This window comes from Aquarana catesbeiana, linkage group LG02, assembly GCF_042186555.1.
Source record: "Aquarana catesbeiana isolate 2022-GZ linkage group LG02, ASM4218655v1, whole genome shotgun sequence".
In the NCBI taxonomy this organism is placed as follows: domain Eukaryota; kingdom Metazoa; phylum Chordata; class Amphibia; order Anura; family Ranidae; genus Aquarana; species Aquarana catesbeiana.
This window is the reverse complement of record NC_133325.1, coordinates 487,636,226-487,657,394: the sequence shown is the minus strand read 5'-3', so window position 1 is coordinate 487,657,394 and position 21,169 is coordinate 487,636,226. Positions and strand designations below refer to the sequence as shown.

Below are 21,169 nucleotides of genomic sequence, written 5' to 3'. Positions count from 1 at the left end.
CACATAGTATACAGGAGATGATCAGAGACTGCAGACATAGTACAGGAGACGGTCAGAGTCTGCACATAGTATACAGGAGATGATCAGAGACTGCAGACATAGTACAGGAGATGGTCAGAGTCTGCACATAGTGTACAGGAGATGATCAGACTGCAGACATAGTACAGGAGACGGTCAGAGTCTGCACATAGTGTACAGGAGATGATCAGAGACTACAGACATAGTACAGGAGACAGTCAGAGTCTGCACATAGTGTACAGGAGATGAACAGAGACTGCAGACATAGTACAGGAGACGGTCAGAGTCTGCACATAGTATACAGGAGATGATCGGAGACTGTACATAGTATACAGGAGATGATTGGAGACTGCACATAGTATACAGGAGACGGTCAGCGTCTGCACATAGTGTACAGGAGATGATCAGAGACTGCACATAGTATACAGGAGATGATCAGAGACTGCAGACATAGTACAGGAGACGGTCAGAGTCTGCACATAGTATACAGGAGACGGTCAGAGTCTGTACATAGTACACAGGAGATGATCAGAGACTGCAGACATAGTACAGGAGACGATCAGAGTCTGCACATAGTATACAGGAGACGGTCAGAGTCTGCACATAGTATACAGGAGATGATCGGAGACTGTACATAGTATACAGGAGATGATTGGAGACTGCACATAGTATACAGGAGATGGTCAGCGTCTGCACATAGTGTACAGGAGATGATCAGAGACTGCACATAGTATACAGGAGATGATTGGAGACTGCACATAGTATACAGGAGACAGTCGGAGTCTGCACATAGTATACAGGAGATGATCGAATTTATACTATGTCAATAATGTCAACAATCTGGAGGCACTTTCATCCCCATATAGTTAAACTGTCCCTTATATGAAAACCATTTTGGTAAATACAATCAGCTCTGCAATAACTCACAGGAACAACTAAGTAGCCATTTTCCTCGCCCGTTCCGATCCAGCCCACTCCAGTTGCCTCTTCTGAGTCAAAAGTGGAGGCCTGGGGAAGGGGGAGGGTTACAGTATAGTGCAGAATGCTGAGGGGCTGAGAGGTGGTGGGGCGGAGCAATCGTCACTGTTGCAGCCCCGCAGTTTTAAACAATCCCCTCCACTTCTTATTCAGCTGGACACTGTGTGCAGCGGTGGATACCTGCCGCAGAGCTTCTCGCTGTCAGTCTCCCTCCACACTAACAGCCGGCAGCTGCTTTTTAAAGATGGCCTTGCCGCCGACCAGGGTACATTCCATACCACATGTTAGGCAAATTAGGTGGCCCCGTGGCCCCCATGAGGGCGAGGCCTAAGGCGGCCACCTAATTTGCCTAATAAAAAAGCCGCCTCTGAGGATCACCCGATCTTAGTAAATTACCTCTTTTCAAGGGAGTTTCTTTAACTTCTTGCTGCCTACATAACATATGTGCGGGGGCAAAGAGGGTGGGCTTTAACATGTCCATAGGCAGCAGCACTTTCTATGCTTGAGAGCATGCTCACTGTGTGCTCCAAGAACAGTGACCGAGCTGTCAAAGATCTCTTGGTCTGTAATAATGATCTGGAGTTGATGAGACCTGCTCCTGATCATGTGACCACTGTGACATCCAATCACAGTGGTCACATGATCAGCTGATCCTTCCCATCCCCAGCATACAGACCCTTTTAAATGAAAGCCAGGGCTGGGCAGGAAGGGGGAAACCCCTAAAAAGTTTTTCTGCAGACTGCCATTTCTGTTTACCTTCTGAACATTTTAGTTGTGTGGCGGTCTTTGCCTTTACTGTCGTTGACCCAGGACAAACCTATAGTAAGTAAAATGGGAGGGAAGGCGAAAATCCTAATCTTTGGGTCAATCACTCTTAAAGTACTGAAACCATTGAATCATTCATAATAGCTAGTCAACAGAACATATCTGAAAGGAGAGTTCATTGATGGCAACCTACATATTTACCTAATACAGGTAGGCTTGTATGTCTGTATGGTAGACGTCACTAAAGTGTTAGTAGTGGTGGCAATACATAAATACCACAATACCACCTGGCTTGGTTAGAAAACAAAAATGTTAGCTGGTGCTTTATGTACCAGGGCTACTCACTACTTCCCTAGTTTGCATTCTTCCATATCTTTCATTTATAACCTAATATGTATGAAAACCCTGGCAATCAACTCTTATCAAACAGATAGATAGAAATCAAAAGATGTCAAATAAGTGCAAAAAATACCCGTTGACCATGTCCATAGTTGCCAACATTGTAAAAAAAAAAAGTGGGACACTTTTGTGGCTGTAGGTGGAGCTGTCCAATAATTAGGGGGCGGGGCATTCGTCAGCAGACGTGGCCTGGCAAAAACAGACAAGTGGGCGTGGTTTACGCGAAATTGTGGGCGTGGCTTAAATGGGCGTGGCTCTAGAGGGTGTGGTTAGAGTCTGAAATGAATGAGGGATGGAGAGGGGGAGAGAGGGGGAGAGAGGGGGAGAGAGGGATGGAGAGGGGGAGAGAGGGGGAGAGAGAGGGAAATGACGGGACAGCAGCCCCAGATCCTACACAATAGAAATATGTGTATTCTAGAAAGTTTAACAATCAGCAGATAAAGATACTCCAAACACCTGGTGTTAATGCTTCAATCATCCCGGCACCATGGTTGTTATAGTGTCAGGATGATTGAAGCGCATTATTTCTATTATTATATTGTAATATAGAATGAAATCATTCAACTCACCATAATGCAGAATCAGTGGGATCCCTGAGCGTGTCACCAGCCACGTCGCCTGCCACCAGCCGTCCGTCCTTGCTTCAGATGTCCGAGCAGAGTCCGTCCTTGCATCAGGTGCCCCCAGCGGAGCCCCCCTCACATCAGGAGTCCCCGGCGGAGCCCCCCCTCACATCAGGAGTCCCCGGCGGAGCCCCCCCTCACACCAGGAGTCCCCGGCAGAGCCCCCCCTCACATCAGGTGTCCCCGGCGGAGCCCCCCCTCACACCAGGAGTCCCCGGCGGAGCTCCCCCTGACATCAGGAGTCCCCAAGGGAGCCCCCCTCACACCAGGACTCCCCGGCGGAGCTCCCCCTGACATCAGGAGTCCCCAAGGGAGCCCCACTCACACCAGGAGTCCCCGGCGGAGCTCCCCCTCACATCAGGTGTCCCCGGCGGAGCCCCCCTCACATCAGGAGTCCCCAAGGGAGCCCCCCTCACACCAGGAGTCCCCGGCGGAGCTCCCCCTCACATCAGGTGTCCCCAGCGGAGCCCCCCTCACATCAGGAGTCCCCAAGGGAGCCCCCCTCACACCAGGAGTCCCCGGCGGAGCTCCCCCTCACATCAGGAGTCCCCAAGGGAGCCCCCCTCACACCAGGAGTCCCCGGCGGAGCTCCCCCTCACATCAGGTGTCCCCGGTGGAGCCCCCCTCACATCAGGAGTCCCCAAGGGAGCACCCCTCACACCAGGAGTCCCCGGCGGAGCCCCCCCTCACATCAGGTGTCCCCAGTGCCCCCCTCACATCAGGTGTCCCCAGTGCCCCCTCCCTCACATCAGGTGTCCCCAGTGCCCCCCCCACTCACATCAGGTGTCCCCAGTGCCCCCCCACACTCACATCAGGTGTCCCCAGTGCCCCCCCCACTCACATCAGGTGTCCCCAGTGCCCCCCCCACTCACATCAGGTGTCCCCAGTGCCCCCCCACTCACATCAGGTGTCCCCAGTGCCCCCCCCTCACATCAGGTGTCCCCAGTGCCCCCCCTCACATCAGGTGTCCCCAGTGCCCCCCTCACATCAGGTGTCCCCAGTGCCCCCCCCCCACTCACATCAGGTGTCCCCAGTGCCCCCCCACACTCACATCAGGTGTCCCCAGTGCCCCCCCACACTCACATCAGGTGTCCCCAGTGCCCCCCCACACTCACATCAGGTGTCCCCAGTGCCCCCCCCACTCACATCAGGTGTCCCCAGTGCCCCCCCCACTCACATCAGGTGTCCCCAGTGCCCCCCCCTCACATCAGGTGTCCCCAGTGCCCCCCCCCCTCACATCAGGTGTCCCCAGTGCCCCCCCTCACATCAGGTGTCCCCAGTGCCCCCCCCCACTCACATCAGGTGTCCCCAGTGCCCCCCCACACTCACATCAGGTGTCCCCAGTGCCCCCCCACACTCACATCAGGTGTCCCCAGTGCCCCCCCACACTCACATCAGGTGTCCCCAGTGCCCCCCCCACTCACATCAGGTGTCCCCAGTGCCCCCCCCCACTCACATCAGGTGTCCCCAGTGCCCCCCCCACTCACATCAGGTTTCCCCAGTGCCCCCCCCACTCACATCGTGTCCCACAGCGGTGCGCGCGCTCACCCCCCACCTAGAACCCCCGCCCCTTTCCATATCAGACTGGCAGCGAGGCGGGCCGAGGCGGAGCGGGGCGGGCCGAGGCGGGCCGAGGCGGAGCGGGGCAGGGGGTGGGCGGCGACGCAGAAGCTTCGTCTAGCCTCCCCCCAGCCGTCTTCCTGAACTTCAACAAAATGGCGGCCGGCGGAGACAATGTCTCCGCCGGCCGCCGACCTCTAGCGGCGGCGGCGGCGGCGGCGGCGGCGGCGGCGGCGGCGGCGGTTTCAAAAACCGGAACCGAATTTTTCGGGACATTTCCCGGGACACCACAAATCCGGGAATGAAGTCCAAGTCCCGGGAATGTCCCGGGAAATTCGGGACAGTTGGCAGCTATGCATGTCATAAACTCAGACCTGTCTCATGCACACTTCCTGTCTGGAATCTAATTAGTCCTCTTAGTTCTTTTCTTGGGACTACACAATGATTGGTGTCCATGTTGTAGAGATGAGAATGGGAAGGTTTAAGTAGTTTAGCAACAAAATGGGGGTGAGCTGACACCACTCTATAAAAATGCTATGTAGTGTCAGCTGAGTGCATTTTCGTCAGATCAATACATTTTTTTTTGTACCTGCAGGGTCTTTACAAGGATAAAATATGGAGAAAAGTGCAGACGTGTACTGTATTTTATTATTGTTTTTTTTTTTTGAACATTTTAATCTTGCTGTACTTCACAGGGGAAAGAAGTGGTGAGAGTGCCGTGCAGCAGCAGGCAGAGCCAACCTGGAGATTTGAACACTAACCTTTCACTTGAGTGTTACTCAGAAAGTACCTGCAGAGGACACCCTGACCTTTACTACTGATACATGGTTATGACATTCTTCAGCAAGCTATTATGTCATTGGGACCACCAATCTTTGTTGATGCAGACTGGCTTTACAAATTTGCTTTAAAATATTTTTTATGAACCACTTTAACAACAGCTCAGGCAAAACAGAGGAATTGGCTTTAAATCCAGCTGCAGACTTGTTCACAGTTCATGCTCACACATTTGATATTTTGTAATAGATTAATTTTTTTGTGTACGAAGGTGAATAAGCTTAAACTCAAACATAAACAGGTCAATTGATAACAGTTTACGTGTGATATTTTCTAACTAAAGCCCCGTACACACAGTCCGAATGTCGGAAGACAATGGCCGGTTCAAAAGTAAACGGCCGACATTCAGTCCGTGTGTATGTCGGTCTGTCCAACAGAAGTGGCCGTTCAGCCGGCTTCTATCAGACATGCATGCTTGAAAACCAGCGGCTCCCGAACAGCGCTCTCAGCCAATGGCAGAGATCGCTGATCGGAATGTTCTAGCACGGGGGTCGTCTCCCTGTCAGAACACAACAGCTCAGTGAGCGAGATCGCTGAACTAACCTCACATGGTTAGTACAGCATCTCCGACCAGAGCTGTTCGTTTTTTGTCATGCAGCCTGCTGGATTGCACGAAAAAAATGTAGTGTGTACCCGGCTTAAATTTCCTTTTGCACAAAAGAACACTTTTTGTTTTGATAAACATTTCTCCCCAAGTTTGATCCACAATTCTAACTCCTCCATGGAAGGGTTCTCCTCTTCGTGCAGCTCCCTGGATTTATATGAGAGGCTTAGATTTCACCCACAGCACCAACTGCTGGTGACCACATTCAGATATAATGGTGCCTTTTACTCACCATATATCTGAAGGGTCTATAGTCCACTTTATACTGTAAACTATAAATGAGGGACCATTTTTCTTACAGCATGGCAGATGGAAAATATTATATAAAATATTTAAAATTGAATTGTAAAAACGTTTGTGGAAATACTTTGCTTGTACTAGGATAATGAAACATTAGTCATTTAGTTCATTGATCTAGGCCACCTGGGAAATTTGTTCTTTGGTTTGGTTAATTGTATGTAAGCTAGTGGGATAATCTTTCAATTATTTTATTGTTATACTGAGATTTGTAAAGGTTGCAAATAAATTGTAATATTTGTGCAAATTTAAATATTAAAAGTATTAAAATTGTTACTTTCTGGAGTTACCTGTTTTAGTCTTTGCTGCAATTGGAAAGATCTCTCATGACTTCTGTCCTAACATGAAGAGGGAAAATCTCCACAATAGGGACACAATCTGACAGAGGCTCTAACCTTTTCCTGCTCCTTATAAAACAAATTCAAAAGTTCTGTAAACCTTTCCTGCCCACCCCGTCATCCCTTTAAAGAGTTTGGAATGCCCGAGGGGAGGGAAGCATCACTGATAATGTGACCACTGTCGCAGTGATCACATGATCCAAAGCCGGTCCCGCCGACTATCAATGTTTAGTCTGGACCGAGAGCTGTCCACAACACATCGGTTTTTGTAGTGAGGGCGCACTCAGCATTTAAACATCAGCCTCCCAGCGACGCATATGTGTGGCATGTGGGCATTAAAGACCATACTTTTGCTGCCGCATATATGTTAGTCAGTCCTAAAGGGGTTAAAGAGTCACTGCCATTTTGCCCATTAAGACATGGACAGAAACTGCAGCAGATGTTAATACCTGAAAGAGGTTCTCACCCTTCCCTATTCTGTTTGCCAAAAATGAAAAGTCTTAAATAGAGTTAGTCTTGAGAAAAATGCAAGGTATTCTGTGACTGGAGCCCATGCCAAGCGGGTTATCCCCGGTAGTTATTCCACATCAGGGCGGCTACATTGCATGAGACCCGGAAGACAGAGATCACTCTGGTAGCAGAGACTACTAAAGTGATTCTCCGCTTCCTCAATGGCACCACGGGTATAGAATATGTATACTTACATTGAGCCAAACTGGACCAATGTAATTATCCAGCAAAATCTATGCTTGGAATTCAGCCTTAAAGCGGAGTTCCACCCATTTTTTTACACGGCCTCTTTTGTTTTTTAAGCTGAATGTTTTGCTTCCGCTGTACCTTGCCGCAGCGAGGTATGTCATGTCCGCCCGCCCATTGGCTCCTGGGATATGAGTGTAATCAATCCCAGGAGTCAATGGGCATCCCAGCTTGCAGCATCACGGTATTTCCAAACAGGCAATGACACAATGCAAGGTGGAGATAAGTGCCATTTTTAAAAAGAACAACCAGTCTGTTGTTGCCATTGTTGCTACAGTGTCTGTGGAGAAGGGATCGGCAGCGGCAGTGGGATTTCAAGATTATAGCAGGATTATGGCACTGCAATATTTAGAGAGCACAAGGACAGCATTATACAAGTGAGATTGATTGTAAATGAAAAACCATACATGCATACTGCATGTCAGCACTGTGACTTGGGGCAATGCATGTCAGCACTGTGATTGGGGGCGACGCATGTCAACACTGTGATTGGAGGCAACGCCTGTTAGTACTGTGACTGGGGGCAACACATGTCAGTACTCTGACTGGGGGCAACGCATGTCAGCACTGTGATTGGGGGCAACGCATGTCAGCACTGTGTTGGAGGCAACACCTGTTAGTACTGTGACTGGGGGCAACACATGTCAGTACTCTGACTGGGGGCAATGCATGTCAGCACTGTGATTGGGGGCAACGCATGTCAGCACTGTGATTGGGGGCGATGCCTGTTAGTACTGTGACTGGGGGCAACACATGTCAGTACTCTGACTGGAGGCAACGCATGTCAGCACTGTGATTGGGGGCGACGCATGTCAGCACTGTGATTGGGGGCAACACATGTCAGCACTGTGATTGGGGGCGACGCATGTCAGCACTGTGATTGGGAGCAACGCATTTCAGCACTGTGATTGAGGGCAGCACATGTCAGCACTCTGATGTGCACTGGAGGGGCTGTTCCTGTTGGCATTCTGTTCATAGTGGAACTATTATGCTGGAGTTGTGTTATATGCCTTGTGTACATTCAAGCAGATCTGGGTTACAGAAAATGTATTTTTTGTTTTAGGTTTCCTTAAATCCGCTATTTGCTGTAATTAGATTTGATTGATAGGCTCTCACTTTGATCAACTGTGTAGTCCAGACGGCTAGGTGCCGGTGGTGTTAGAGGGGGTGGGGGTTTATTTTACTGAAATCCATTCTTTAATTGTTTTGACTTTTCATGTAATCTAATTATCTCCTGGGACTTAACTAGGGGGAAGGGTAAAGTTAATTATTTTTTTACTCTACCTTTATATTGCCTAATGCTTGTGATAAAATTGTCTAAATTACCTTGTCTATACACAAATCATCAAATGTACAATAATACCAAAATATTCAACTAAAATTATATATTCCCAGAAGTTAGGAATAAACCTAATGCAATGAGTCAATGGCTAACCAACAAACAGGGCTTATGCAAGGCTACCTTTTCAGGAGGGGCTGGGAACCCAAATGCTGAACTAGAGGAGGGGAGGGAAAGAGAGGTGCCAAGCAGCCACTGGTGTAGTACGATTTATTATTAAAAGATATAAACACACAAATGTATAAACTCACAATAAGTGGGTGACAGGCAATGGGATGTAATGCGTAATACCGGGGATAATCCAGGGGAAGCCATTGCTAACACTCTGAGAGACAGTCCAGGGAAAGCCGATGCCGTGAATGCAGGGGACAGCTGGAACAGTGGACCCGGAGCTCTGGTGGACGCCACAGAAAGAGCTGGTAACCTCTCGGAACAGTCTGTCAGCCCAAGGAACAGTATGGCCAATAGAGGTGCATTTCGGTGGGCTCCTTTAGAGCCTGATGTCCTTTCTCCCCCCCCTCGTTCTTTCTCTCTCTCTCCCCCCCTCATATTCTCTCTCTCTCTCCCCCCTCATATTCGCTTTCTCTCCCCCCTCATATTTTCTCTCTCCCTCATATTTTCTCCCCCCTCATATTCTCTCTCTCCCCCATCATATTCTCTCTTTCTCTCTCCCCCCTCATATTCTCTCTCTCTCCCCCCCCTCATATTCTCTCTCTCTCCCCCCCTCATATTCTCTCTCTCTCCCCCCCTCATATTCTCTCTCTCTCCCCCCTCATATTCTCTCTCTCTCCCCCCTCATATTCTCTCTCTCTCCCCCCTCATATTCTCTCACTCCCCCCTGATATTCTCTCCGCCCTCATATTCTCTCTCCCCCTCCTATATACTCCCCCCCATATACTCTCTCTCTCCCCCCATATTCCCTCTCCCCCCCCCTCATATTCTCTCCCCCCCCATATTCTCTCTCTCATGATATTTGTATCTATCTCGCTCTCTGTAATCTTTTCTTTGGTTTGGTCTTGTATACAGCCACTTGCTTTATTTTTGTTCTTAATAAACTTTTGCTATCTTTGTAATTATTATATTTGTGACGTGTGGATGTGTTGTTTTAAAAAAAAAAATTATATGTTGATGTCTGTATTTATGTACAATTTGTGGTCTTAAATATAAAGGGGTAATTTACTTTAGCACCGAAAAATGATTCTGCAGTCCCAGAAAATAGCGCCCAATTAAGGCCAATTAAGACTTCAACTCTCAGAAACTGGGCACTAATACAAATGGAAAGCAGCGCTATTGCGGGCAAACATGCCTGTCAGATCACATAGTTACATAGTAGATGAGGTGGAAAAAAGACACAAGTCCATCAAGTCCAACCTATGAATCACATATGCAGGAATAGTGGAAGTCAATGGGGCTCCAACCTGCAAAATCCAGAGTTCTCACTGAAGGCCTATATGCAAGTTCTTTGCCATAAAAAGTGTATGGGGACCTGGGTCCTGCCCCAGGGGACATGTATCAATTGGAACAAATGTTTTTAAAACGGCCATTTTTTCCGGTAAAAGTAGCTCTCACTGCCATACTCACCTTGTCTCTAGTGCATACTTCTTTTATAAGCCTATAATCACAATATAGTAAACCTGTTTAGAACTAGTGTAGTGCCACCCCTGCATGAGCTGCTTGATTGATTGGGTTCTCTGTTCTTTGCCTTGACTCTCTTAAACAACCTCAGCCCCTCTGACACACCTGGTTGAATGAAAATTACTGAAGGCACTTAAAATGACACAAGTATGCAGTGGCGTCACTAGGGTTGGTGTCACCCGGTGCCAAAAAAATTGGTGTCACCCCCCTCCACCAATTACCTCAGTACAGACCCCCCCTCCACTAACTACAGACCCCACTCCATCAATATAGCCCCCCTCCCTCAGTACAGACCCTCTTCCATCAATATAGACCCCCCCACTAAGTACAGACTCCCCTCCCTCAGTACAGACCCCCTCCATCAGTACAGACCCCCACTCAGTGCAGACCCCCTTTCCTCAGTATAGACCCCCCACTAAGTACTGACCCCCTCCCTCAGTACAGACCTCCCATCAGTACAGAAACCCTCCCTCAGTACAGAGTCTGCAGACCCCCCTCCATCAGTATCAACCTCCCACCTCAGTGCAGACCGCCCCATCAGTACATACACCCCCCCCCCCCAGTGCAGACCCCCATCAGTATAGAATCCCCCGTCAGCGCAGACTCCCCCATCAGTATAAAATCCCCCCCTCAGTGCAGAGCCCCCCATTAGTATAGAATCCCCCCTCAATGCAGACCCCCCATTAGTATAGATTCCCCCCTCAGTGCAGAGCCCCCATTTGTATAGAATCCCCCTCAGTGCAGAGCCCCCACTAGTATAGACATCCCCCTCAGTGTAGAGCCCCCTATTAGTATAGACATCCCCCTCAGTGCAGAGCCCCCCATTAGTATAGAATCCCCCTCAGTGCAGAGCCCCCCATTAGTATAGAATCCCCCTCAGTGCAGAGCCCCCCATTAGTATAGAATCCCCCTCAGTGCAGCGCCCCCCATTAGTATAGAATCCCTCTCAGAGCAGAGCCCCCATTAGTATAGAATCCCCCCTCAGTGTAGAGCCCCCCATTAGTATAGAATCCCCCCTCAGTGCAGAGCCCCCCATTAGTATAGAATCCCCCCTCAGCGCAGAGCCCCCATTAGTATAGAATCCCCCTCAGTGCAGAGCCCCCATTAGTATAGACATCCCCCTCAGTGCAGAGCCCCCATTAGTATAGAATCCCCCTCAGTGCAGAGCCCCCATTAGTATAGAATCCCCCTCAGTGCAGAGCCCCCATTAGTATAGATTCCCCCCTCAGTGCAGAGCCCCCCATTTGTATAGAATCCCCCTCAGTGCAGAGCCCCCATTAGTATAGACATCCCCCTCAGTGCAGAGCCCCCTTTAGTATAGAATCCCCCTCAGTGCAGAGCCCCCATTAGTATAGAATCCCCCTCAGTGCAGAGCCCCCCATTAGTATAGAATCCCCCTCAGTGCAGAGCCCCCATTAGTATAGAATCCCCCTCAGTGCAGCGCCCCCCATTAGTATAGAATCTCCCTCAGTGCAGCGCCCCCCATTAGTATAGAATCCCCCTGCACATGTCCACCCACATACTGTATTCATAATGTTTACAGACCTCAGAACAGCGCGGACAGATGCACACAGCCGTGTGTGTCCCTCGGGCTCCTCCTCCTCCTGTGTGGATGTAAACAGAAAGGAGGGGGAGGCGGCTTCAATCCGCTGTGCTGAGGGACACAGCACAAGTCCCGTGGCGCAGATCAGGGCAGCGGGCAGTGTAGCGGTGTGTGCCGCTACCTACGGGTGTCACCCCTCTGGCGGGTGTCACCTGGGTGCGGCCCGCACCCACCTAACAACGCCACTGCAAGTATGGATACCTTCAACTCAACTGTAAATTAGTACCAGGAAATAGATGCAAGACTGTTTAGTGGTAAATTAACTCTATGTATTGATATAAGTTAGAGTAAATGGTGGAATAAACATAAATAGCAACAAGAGGGTAGATTCAGACACATCGGCAGATCACCAGTCCCAGCACACAATCCAATCACACAGAGCGATTAGTCCTCCCTCTGCTCTTAGGTAACTGCGGCCTTCAGCAAACCAGGACTCAGCTCTCTAGATTCCAATTAGTCCATTAACATGCAGCAAGCGATGACGCACACTGGACAGCAATGTGCACTCTCAAGTCTCCCTTACAGCAAGAGGAAGTTATTCTTTGTACAGCCCGGGAAAATGCAGCTCTTTCCCATTCCTCTAAGCCATCTCTGGGGAATGTAGTTCAAAAGCTCTTGACTTCGACATTAGAATCTTTCCTACTACAGTTCCCACAATGCAGTGCTGCCTGACTGTCTGTTGAACAGTTCCTGCTCAGAAGCTCCTTCCTCTCCCTGAAAACAAACGTTAACCAGTTCAACACTGCAGGGCAGTAGCTATAGACAGCAGCATCAGCAAGGGTCTCACACACTATCCAGCCTTAGCCAAGCACCTGGCTACACTAGTGAAACAAGAAAATGTTCTGTATATATAAGAGTTTTTTGTGGTGGGGAGGGGACGGGGTCAAGTGAGTTGATCCCCTAACTCACAGCAATTACATCCCAGTGCTGTAGCAGGCCCTTAGCCGGCCATGGATCCTCATCATGCAGGAAAATCAGATGCTCTACTCCAGACATCTATGGCCAGACATCAAGTATTCCATAGTCAGAATAGGGGGATGTTAAGGGGAGGGGGCCTGGTAAAGGCACCAGCACAGGACCAAAGGCTGTAGCATTTCTTTGCCAGAACTATGTATACTGTATGTCCCCTCCTGACAGAGCCGCAAAGGAGCCGAAGCCAAGTGCTGGAACGAGCACCCAGTCAGAAGTAGGACACAGCCTGGATCCACTAGATACCAGGATTTTTGTCAAATCCTGGGACAGTCCTGTGGAATCTGGGACTGTTGGGATGTACTGTATGAAAAAAAAAGCTAGGGAACACATCCATTCATATAAAAGAAGTAATCCTAGCAGAGGGATGATAATTTGGGCCAAAGACTGTGTGCCTACAGGATCCAGTGACAGAAATTCTGCCCTGTATACAGCACATGCACAGGAATAGCAAAAATGTTATACCATACTAAACCTTTTAATATTTTAAATAACAGTATAAAAAAAAATAGTGGTGAAAAAAGCACTTGTAAGTTTAGCCGACAATTTATCCCCCTCATCCCCCACACTGCAAGGGTTAAATGCTCATTTAGTCTAAGGGTGCAGGAATAAGGTGTAATACTGCCACCTTTTTAAGTCTCTTCAGGCCCTGGTCACAGGCTTGCCTCCTCACATACAATGCGTGGTAAATAGTCATGCACTGTACATGATAATGCTAAGGAACCATCCACAGCCTGAAGCTTTGACCAAAAAGAGGACAGCAGTGGAGTGTGGGATAGGGTAGGTAATATACTGTATTTATTGGCGTATAACACTCACTTTTTCACCATGAAAATCAGGTGCAAATAGCGTGTGCGTGTTATACGCCAATACTTCAATTTTAGCTGCCTCGGAGGGGACAGGGAGGGGGGCGTGACGAGAGCCGTCAGAATACATACAGTTTGAATCTCCTGTTTACTTGGCGGCCTCTGTAATAGGAAGTCCCATCTATTGGGCCACCATTGGACCACTGTTCTGTCTATAATAGGAGATTCTCACTGTATCTGTATGTAATCTGTCGGCGCTCGTCCCGCCCCCCCTAGGCTGCAGATGGGCATCGATCAGGCTGCACTGATGGAAATGGCGAGGCTGCTGCATTGATGGCAATGGCAAGGCTGCATTGATGTGGACTAATGAGGCTGCTTTGATGGCACTTGTGAGGCTGCAGATGGGCATTGATCAGGCTGCATTGATGGCAATGGTGAGGCTGCAGATGGGCACTGACCCTTATTTTGCCTCAAAGTTCCTTATTTAAAATTTAAGTTTTTTTCCTGAAACTTCCCTCTTAAAATTAATGTGCGTGTTATACGCCTGTGCGTGTTATACGCCGATAAATACGGTACTTGTAGCGAGGTCCCGGACCTCTAGAGGCCTAATGGTGACCTCCAGAGTCAGGGAGAGCTGGCATCCTTCTTGGTAGAGTGGGTTACAAGGCATGGTGGGTGTAATACAAGCTGAAGTGATAGGCGCCAGACACTTTTTGAATGCAAAGAGATTTATTGTCTCTTGATCAAAAACTGTGGGTGAGAGAGGGTTAGGGCCAGGACACCCTTAAGTAGATGCAATGAAAATTGGCAGACTCCAGTCATACAGTGGAAGGCCTCCAGCCGGAAACCACGTCTGTATAGGTAGGACCGCTGTCTCCTATGGGAGCAAATCTTGTAACAGTCACTAACGGTAATTGTACTTAACTATTGGTAACATGGAATAGTTCTCCTCGCACACTACAGTCTCTCACTATAGGTCTTCACTCACTGAGCTCAAGGTCTCTCATTAGACTCTCAGACCCAATCGCCACTGGATCCTCTGAGCTCTTCCACTTCCATTACTCAGTATCTTCCTCAAACGTCACCCCTGCTTCCCTGCTGGGTCCCTGGCTTGGCACTTACAGATACTCCTCAAGCGTCACCTCTGCTGTCCCGCTGGGTCCCTGGCCTGGCACTTGCTGAAGTTTTCCCACTTCTTCACAGTTCCCGGCTGGTGAGAAGACTGCTCTGGTACTGGCTCCAGCTTACTCACAATGGTAACGAGGTGGATGGTCCCTTAGTGGCGACAGCTTCCCCTCTACCTTCGACCTCAACTGTTTACCTGTCCGGCTGAACCGTTTCTCTCGGCTGGACTCCAATCCTGCAGTCCCAACCCTGCGCTGCTTCTCCTGCTTCTGGATAGGCCCTTAGACAGCCTAGCAGCCAGATTCCCCCGGGATAAGCCTCAGGCTTCTGGCCTAGCAGCCTGGGGCAGCATAACACATGTCCACCATGAAAGCCGCGCAGGTGGCACAGAACCCCCGATCACCTGACTCCACCCAAAATAAATAGACTCTCCCAGCAGGCCAAGGGACTAAATAAACCCACCGCCAATTGGCTGAGACACGTCCATTCAAAACCTGACCTTGTTAAGCCCTCGTCTATCTAATGTCACCAGCATAACGCCACCTAATGACAGAAGAGATAAGGTGCAGCAAGTCCAGAATTAGAGAGGAATCAGTGGATCTACAATTAACCAGGGCAACTACTGCCTGGCAAACTAAATTTACTTAGCAACCCTGCCTAAACACCGGGTGCTACATCCTTTATCCTTGGCCCCCTATTTCATAGGTCTCCAAGCAACGGCGCGCAGTCACATTCGGTCCACTACAAGATTTTACCTAGCCTACAGCAAATCTGATGTGAAAGGCAGGATTCTGCTGGAAAGGTATACTCTGATATGATATGGGGACTTCTAATGTGAAAGGGTTACTCTGATGTGAATTGTGGCTCTAATGTGAAAGGGGGGGTGAACTCTGATGTAAAGGGGTGCTTATGATGTGAAAGGGGGGACTTCTAATATGCAAGAGGGACTCTGATATATTAAGAGAACTTCTGATGTGAAGGTACTTCTTGGAGCGTGTTGATGCATTCATTCAAATTTTATTCAATTATTTATTTTTAAAACATTTTTTTTTTGGCCTGCAAATATTAGTAAAATACACAAATGTGGCCCTCATACCAAATAGATTGGAGACCCCTGCCCTAGACTAAACAATTTAACCCTTGCAACGAGGGAAGGAGGGCTGGCATTACATAATACAGACCAAAATGTGGAGCCTGCAGCATGTCCCATAGTAGTCTTTCTGCGTCATGCAGCAGATTGGGGGAGCAGACAGCCACATGATTTTCCATTCACCTTGGATTGCTGCAGCCAGTGGAACATTAAGCACATATGTAAAGCACACTGCTGTGCTTTATATATGTTGTGTATATACCTTTTTTTAATTTTATTACTTTTTTTAAATATCAGTATGACCATGGTAGGACTTTATAAATGTCCCCCACAGCTTCTGTTTTTCATGGTTTCTTCTCTCTTCTTTCCTTTTGTTTTCTTAGTACCTACGAGACTTAAATATGAAAGATGTCCTCATGTGCCTTCTGGAATCTTCAGAAATGTGCTGCACCTGGGTATATAAAGACAATGGTATGCCCTGCAACCTAATTTCCTGACGCCAACATGGCAGCATACTAGTGATAGAGCTCCGCCTCTTGACCACTCCCCAGGACCAGTGAATAACATAAATGAAGGCATGGTTAGCCGACACCCCATTCTTCTTTTTTTCTTCATACCTCCACGCACCAGTGATGAAGTAAGGAATTTTATGTCCCCCACCCTGCCGCTGAGCAGTATACCGGCTGGGTTCAAGCCTCTCCCAGTGCGTAGTCTCAGTGCTTGGGCTGCTAACATCGCGCTAATAAGCCTGAGAGACCCTCGTCTGTGTGGTCTTGATGGGTCCCTGCAGTGTTTCCTCTTTAGGAACGAAATCTGCCATGCAGCATGACTTGGTTCCAGGAGCTTTGGGGGGGGGCAGCCTGTCATTTCCTTTTCTAGGGGCTTCCTTGTCCGTTAGGCTATGTCTTTACCTGTTTTATTCAGTTCCTGCTCTTCTCCTTTCTTATCTGGCTTTTAGTAGGTTCCAGGTGAGCGAGGAGGGGACCGCACCATGCAGTAGGTGTCAGGGTCTCCCTATAGGTGTGGGGCGGCCGCCCAGCGCTGTATTTACTGGCCTAGGCCGCTCCCGATGATGTCATAGGGCTGCACCCGGTTCGCACATGAGCACTGGCCAACGGAAGCTCCGGGTGCCATTTTGGTTCTGGGCAAATGATTAGTTTTGCCCACAAATAATAGGTGGAGCCTGGGGGTGGGTTCTGCTTATCCCAGGATCACTTAAAAGTGTCAGTGGGCTGCTGTGGGATGGGCAATAAACAGCCTCCTGACTGTGTCTTCAGACTGTGAAGTTTGTTCCTGCATCCAGTCTCAGCATTATTCTGTATCGCCATCTACTGGTAGGAAAGTTTTAAAAAACAAAAACAAAAAGTGCATTCTTTTTTTCCTTTATTTATTTCAACTGTTTTCATACCTTTTTGTGAGAAGATTACTGGCAATCTCCATACCTCTGTTTATCTTTCAGCTATTTCTCTCTTTTTCCGCTGGCCGTCCCTTATCCTCTACTACCATGAGTCAATCACCACTTATGCAAGACCCTCAATACTTAAGGTAGGGGGACCACCAGTCGGTAGGTTTTCAGGTGACCTTAAAAGAGTGCCCTCTAATGCGGTTTGCTTTAATCTGTTTCAGCCCCGCACGCTCACGCTCTCGGAGTTCAAGAATGAGAGAGGACAGGCATTCTGCAAAGAAGCATAGCTTCAGACGTAAAAAATGCAAAAGAGCACGTCGTGCCTCCTCTTCTCCAGAGCAATACAGGCGTCCCAGCAAGAAATCATGCTGGGCTTGTGGCGCAGTCCCCCTATCCAATAAACTGGTTTGCAAAGACTGCCTAGAGGAATTTGCAGGGGGCAGGGAGCAGGACACTGCGCAAGTCTCAGCATTACTAAAAAAGGTAATAGGAGATTCCTTATCTGAGTTTACATCACCCCAGCCACTCGTCCAAGGAGTCCCATTGGAAGATCAGCCAGGGACCTCAGCGAGCAGCATGACCATGCCCAGTGGGATGTCCTTACAGTCTGCTCAGCCTGTGGAAAAAGATAGTTCCTCCTTATCAGAGGAGGATCCAGAACAACTTGGGTTCAGTTTCTCTCTAGTGGAACCCTTCATTCTGGCAATAAAACAGGCGATCGCATGGAAAGAGGAGGAAGCGCCAAAGAAGGCAAAATCCTATTACCCTTTTTTACAGAAACGTCAGACCTTTTTTCCATTTATGGACGAAATCAAAGACGTCCTAAAGCAGGAGTGGCAAAAAAACGAAAGGAGGTTTTCACTCAACCGTATGCAGAAATTATATCCTCTACAGGAGATAGAGGGAATATCAATTGACTCACCACCTACGGTCGATACAAAGAAAATGTTTCACCGCTCAGGTATATCCAAACCCAGGTGTGTAGTTAATGTGAATCCTTCAGAGGTGAAGAGTCCCAGGTGCTGGCTAAATGCAAGGTAGTACAAAGCTTTGAATAGGAGAATCTGGATGCCGCACACCGGATGAAGCAGCTATGAGTAAGCACTCAATCAGGAGTCAGTTGAGCCTGTACATTCTGCCAAATTGTCTTGTATTTTTGGTGATCCTATTTTTACAATAAAGCCAATTTTTCTACTTCATCCGGTGTGCGGCATCCAGATTCTCCTATTCAAAGCTTTGTACCACCTACGTTTGATGCGGCTGTCGTCTGCTTGGCAAAAAATGTGACTCTACTATGGAGGACTCCTCCTCTTTCAAGGATTTGATGGACAGAAAAATAGACTTAGATCTTAAAAAGGCCTATCAGGCAGCGGGTGCAGCCTGCCGTCCAGCTATAACCCTCACCTCAGTGGCTAGCGCCCTGAAAGTTTGAATTCAGAACATTGAATCAGCAGTAAAGGAGGGAACATCAAGGGCAGATATCGTTCGGGCTCTGGATGAACTGAAGGTGTCAGCTGATTTTATGGGGGAAGCAGCAATAGACACGATCAAGTGCTCTGCCAGGGCTATGTTACATTCAGTAACAGCAAAGAGGGCCCTATGGCTAAAGCCATGGTCGGCGGATCCTTCTTCAAAGCAGTCTTGGTGTAAGATACCCTATGATGGCAAGTCCCTCTTTGGTGCCAAGATGGAGTCGGCTATCTCGAAAATGTCAGGGGGCAAGTCTGGTCTGCTCCCACAGGACAGGAAACAGCGAAGGTCAAAGCCTTTTTCCAGTAGGTTTCATTCCTACAGACCCAGAGACTCTAGATTCTCTCGGCAGTCCAGGGCCCCGTCTGGCGGCTGGAAGGGGGCACAATCATCTTTTTCTAGAGCCCACAAGCAAAAGACACAGAGTGCCCCGCAGGAGCCTGGTAAATCTTTTTGACGGTTCGCAGTCCCCGATGCTTCCAGTAGGGGGCAGGCTGGCGCACTTTGCAGATGTCTGGGCAAAAAATTCTACAGACGCCTGGGTAATATTAACGGTTTCACAGGGCCACTCCTGGAGGTTTCTCAGCACCCCCCTCCAGATCGCTTTCTACCCACCAAAATTCCAGAGTCGCAGCAAGAAGCAACTGTCCTTCTGCAATACATTCATGCCCTCCAAGAGCAGAAAGCAGTAATACCGGTTCCCTCTTCAGAAAATTACTGGGGGTTTTACTCCACCCTATTCATGGTACGCAAGAAGGACGGAGGGTGGCGGCCAGTTATCGACTTGAAGGCTCTAAATCGGTTTATTCTATTGGAGAAATTCAAAATGGAGTCCATTCACACCATCATTCAGACCATACAACCCGGACGACTGGGTGCTCTTGGTGGATCTACAAGACGCGTACCTCCATATTCCAATCTTGCCAACCTTCCAGAGGTACCTGAGATTTGCAGTCGGCCAGACGCAATTACAGTTCACCAGCCTTCCCTTTGGTCTGTGCACATCCCCGAGAACCTTCACGAAGGTCCTCATTGCCATGCTAGCCCCACTCAGGGTGCAGGGGCTTCGAGTCCACCACTACCTGGACGATATCCTACTACTGGCAAGGGATCAAGAAGAATTAATAACACACAGAGAGATCCTCGTCCACACTCTGCAGAAGTTTGGGTGGATCATCAACTTCAAAAAGAGCCATCTCATCCCAACTCAACAGTTGGTGTACCTGGGAGCACTGTTCGACACGGAGAAGGCATCTGTGTCTATTCCACCAGAGAAGGTCAAGGTGATCAGGTGGAGAATTTTAGCAGCAGCAACTTCCAGTCACCTTTCAGCCTCTCGGTGCCTCAGTCTTCTAGGCACCATGTCTTCATGCATTCCAATGGTTCCATGGGCCCACTGGCACCTTCGTTAGTTTCAGCTAGGCTTCCTATCACAGTGGAGGAAGCAGAGCTTAGCACAACTGATAACGTATCTGTCGTTATGAGGAAGAGCCTGCAGTGGTGGCTGAGAGTGGAATCCCTAAAAAAGTCACGTCCCTTGGGTCCTTTAAGTTGGGTCATTGTTACGACTGATGCCAGCGAGGCAGGCTGGGGGGCACACTGCGAGGGTCAGTCAGTCCAGGGCAAGTGGAGCTTCCCTGCCAAGGGATTGGTTTCCAACGTACTGGAGGTTTGAGCAGCATTCATGGCCCTCAAGACTCTGCACCACAGAATCAAGAATCGCCCAGTTACTCTACAAATGGACAACAGGGCCGCAGTGGCCTATATTCAACACCAGGGAGGAACTTGCAGCAATAAATTGATGGTGGAAGTAGAATCCATACTGACCTGGGCAGAAATACACCTACAGTCGTTGAGAGCAGTCTACCTTCCTGGGAGGTTGAATACGCAAGCAGATCATCTTTCACGGAAATTCCCGGATCAGACGGAATGGGCTTTACATCCCAGAGTATTCGAGCAGTTGGTCCACAAGTGGGGTCTACCGCAAATCGACCTCTTTGCCTCTTACAGCAACAGCAAACTTCAGAGGTTCTTGTCCAGATTTCCACATCCCCAGGCGGAAGGAACGGATGCGCTAGTCACACCCTGGAATTGCAACCTGGCCTACGCCTTTCCTCCAACAGCTCTATTCATGAGGTTCCTCCTGAGGCTATTGAGAGAGCAGGTAACAGTCATAGCCATCCTTCCGTTCTGGCCACGGAGGCCTTGGTTCCCCTTAGTGATACACCTCAGCAAACAACATCCAATTCCCCTGCCAATATTTCCACACCTACTAGTACAAGGCAAGTTTTTGCACCCGAATATACGCAGACTGGATCTTCGGGCTTGGCTATTGAGAGGGGGAGGCTGGAGGACTTAGGGTGCTCCTCTGGAGTTATTGCCACACTACTGAGGGCCAGAAAACCCACTACGAATAAAGTCTACAACAAAATCTGGGACAGATTCACACTCTTGCTAACTGAGAGAGGTCTCAGTCCAGCAACCCCACCTCTATCGGCGGTGTTGGACTTCCTTCAGTCGGGCCTAGACATGGGCCTTAGCCTTAGTTCATT

The 21,169-nt window shown here is 48.9% G+C and overlaps 1 protein-coding gene across 1 annotated transcript in view; it reads left to right on the top strand.

Annotated features, from left to right (window-relative positions):
* The window catches only part of LOC141128438 (putative helicase MOV-10), a 156,020-nt gene extending 149,663 nt beyond the window's left edge, over positions 1 to 6,357 (top strand). Inside the window, exon 22 of the mRNA XM_073615724.1 lies at positions 5,039 to 6,357. Coding sequence (XP_073471825.1) covers positions 5,039 to 5,103 — 65 coding nt within the window. The 3' untranslated portion in view covers positions 5,104 to 6,357. The remainder of the gene's footprint in view (positions 1 to 5,038) is intronic.
* The last annotated feature ends 14,812 nt before the right edge of the window (positions 6,358 to 21,169 follow it).